Genomic DNA, 1,106 nt, shown 5'->3' on the forward strand with positions numbered 1-1,106 from the left:
CTCTCTCCAGGTGGATAGCCTTACGTGCAACGAACTGCAGACCCACACACACCTCAATGACGAGCAGTTTAATAAATTTTTACAGTCTCTCTTGGATAGCAAGCTCCTCATGACTGATGGTGAGGTATGGAAGTCCTTAAGGTTCTCAGTGGGTAAAGGAAAAGTCTGTGTGAACAGTAGTGTTATTCCAGCCCTTGAGGTTCAGAGTTAGCATATTCTACTGAATAATGCATTTAGTGGTTTTGATTATCACATTTATTTAGTATTAGCATTAGTTTCAAGACTATGCTAATTTGCAGATCTATAATACTTTAACAGAGTTATTAGTATATTATTATAAATAAGTTAGTAGAAGAGATTAGACTTGGTTTGACCAATCTGTGTTATCTTGAACATTAATCAACTGGATATTTGATGATATAGCATTTAGAAGGGTATATGTTAGTATGGTACACTCTGTTCAGTTATCACTGAACAGATTGTAAAAACAACATATGTGACTGGCTCATTCTGGAAACTGGGACATAGACTCATGCCGAGAAGAAGCATCATCCAATGTCTGTGATAAATTGTTGTAATATTATCAGTCACCAATAGGTTAGAGTTTCAAATATGATATAGGCTGTAATAAATTCTATATATTTCAGTGAATTAGATCACTGGATTGTGTTCTATTAACTTTATAAAGAACATAACGAACTGGAAATCAAACCAGTTGTGTATACGAATGGATTTAAGTTCCATAGATCATAAGTCAAGGAGAAGCAGAATTATAAATCTGGAAAATGTTGAGAATCTCTGGAACTCTTAGGCCTTTCACCGAATGGTCCGATGCCTTTTCTCAACTCTTCATACTTACCAGTTTACCAGATACTGAGATCTTATTATTTTGGTATTTCCCACCACCATAGGCTGTGAAGTACAAGATAGAGAGTGCTGTAAGATTGACCAAATGCTCTTTTTTTCACTTTCACTGTTTGCTTTGCCATATTCCACTTAGAACATGGTATATAAATACTTTACCAAGTAAGAAAGGGCTTGCCTGTTTCTCTAAGAAAGGCTAGAATGTTAGTGAAGGGTATTTGTGAGCATGTAGTGAAGGGCAA

At 35.7% G+C, this 1,106-nt stretch overlaps 1 protein-coding gene across 1 annotated transcript in view; it reads left to right on the top strand.

Annotated features, from left to right (window-relative positions):
* Positions 1-1,106, top strand: part of LOC119591321 (cullin-2-like) — a 12,355-nt gene that overhangs the window by 8,764 nt on the left and 2,485 nt on the right. The window contains exon 14 of the mRNA XM_037940050.1: positions 11-124. Coding sequence (XP_037795978.1) covers positions 11-124 — 114 coding nt within the window. The remainder of the gene's footprint in view (positions 1-10; positions 125-1,106) is intronic.

This window comes from Penaeus monodon, chromosome 28 (genome assembly GCF_015228065.2).
Source record: "Penaeus monodon isolate SGIC_2016 chromosome 28, NSTDA_Pmon_1, whole genome shotgun sequence".
Taxonomy (NCBI): Eukaryota; Metazoa; Arthropoda; class Malacostraca; order Decapoda; family Penaeidae; genus Penaeus; species Penaeus monodon.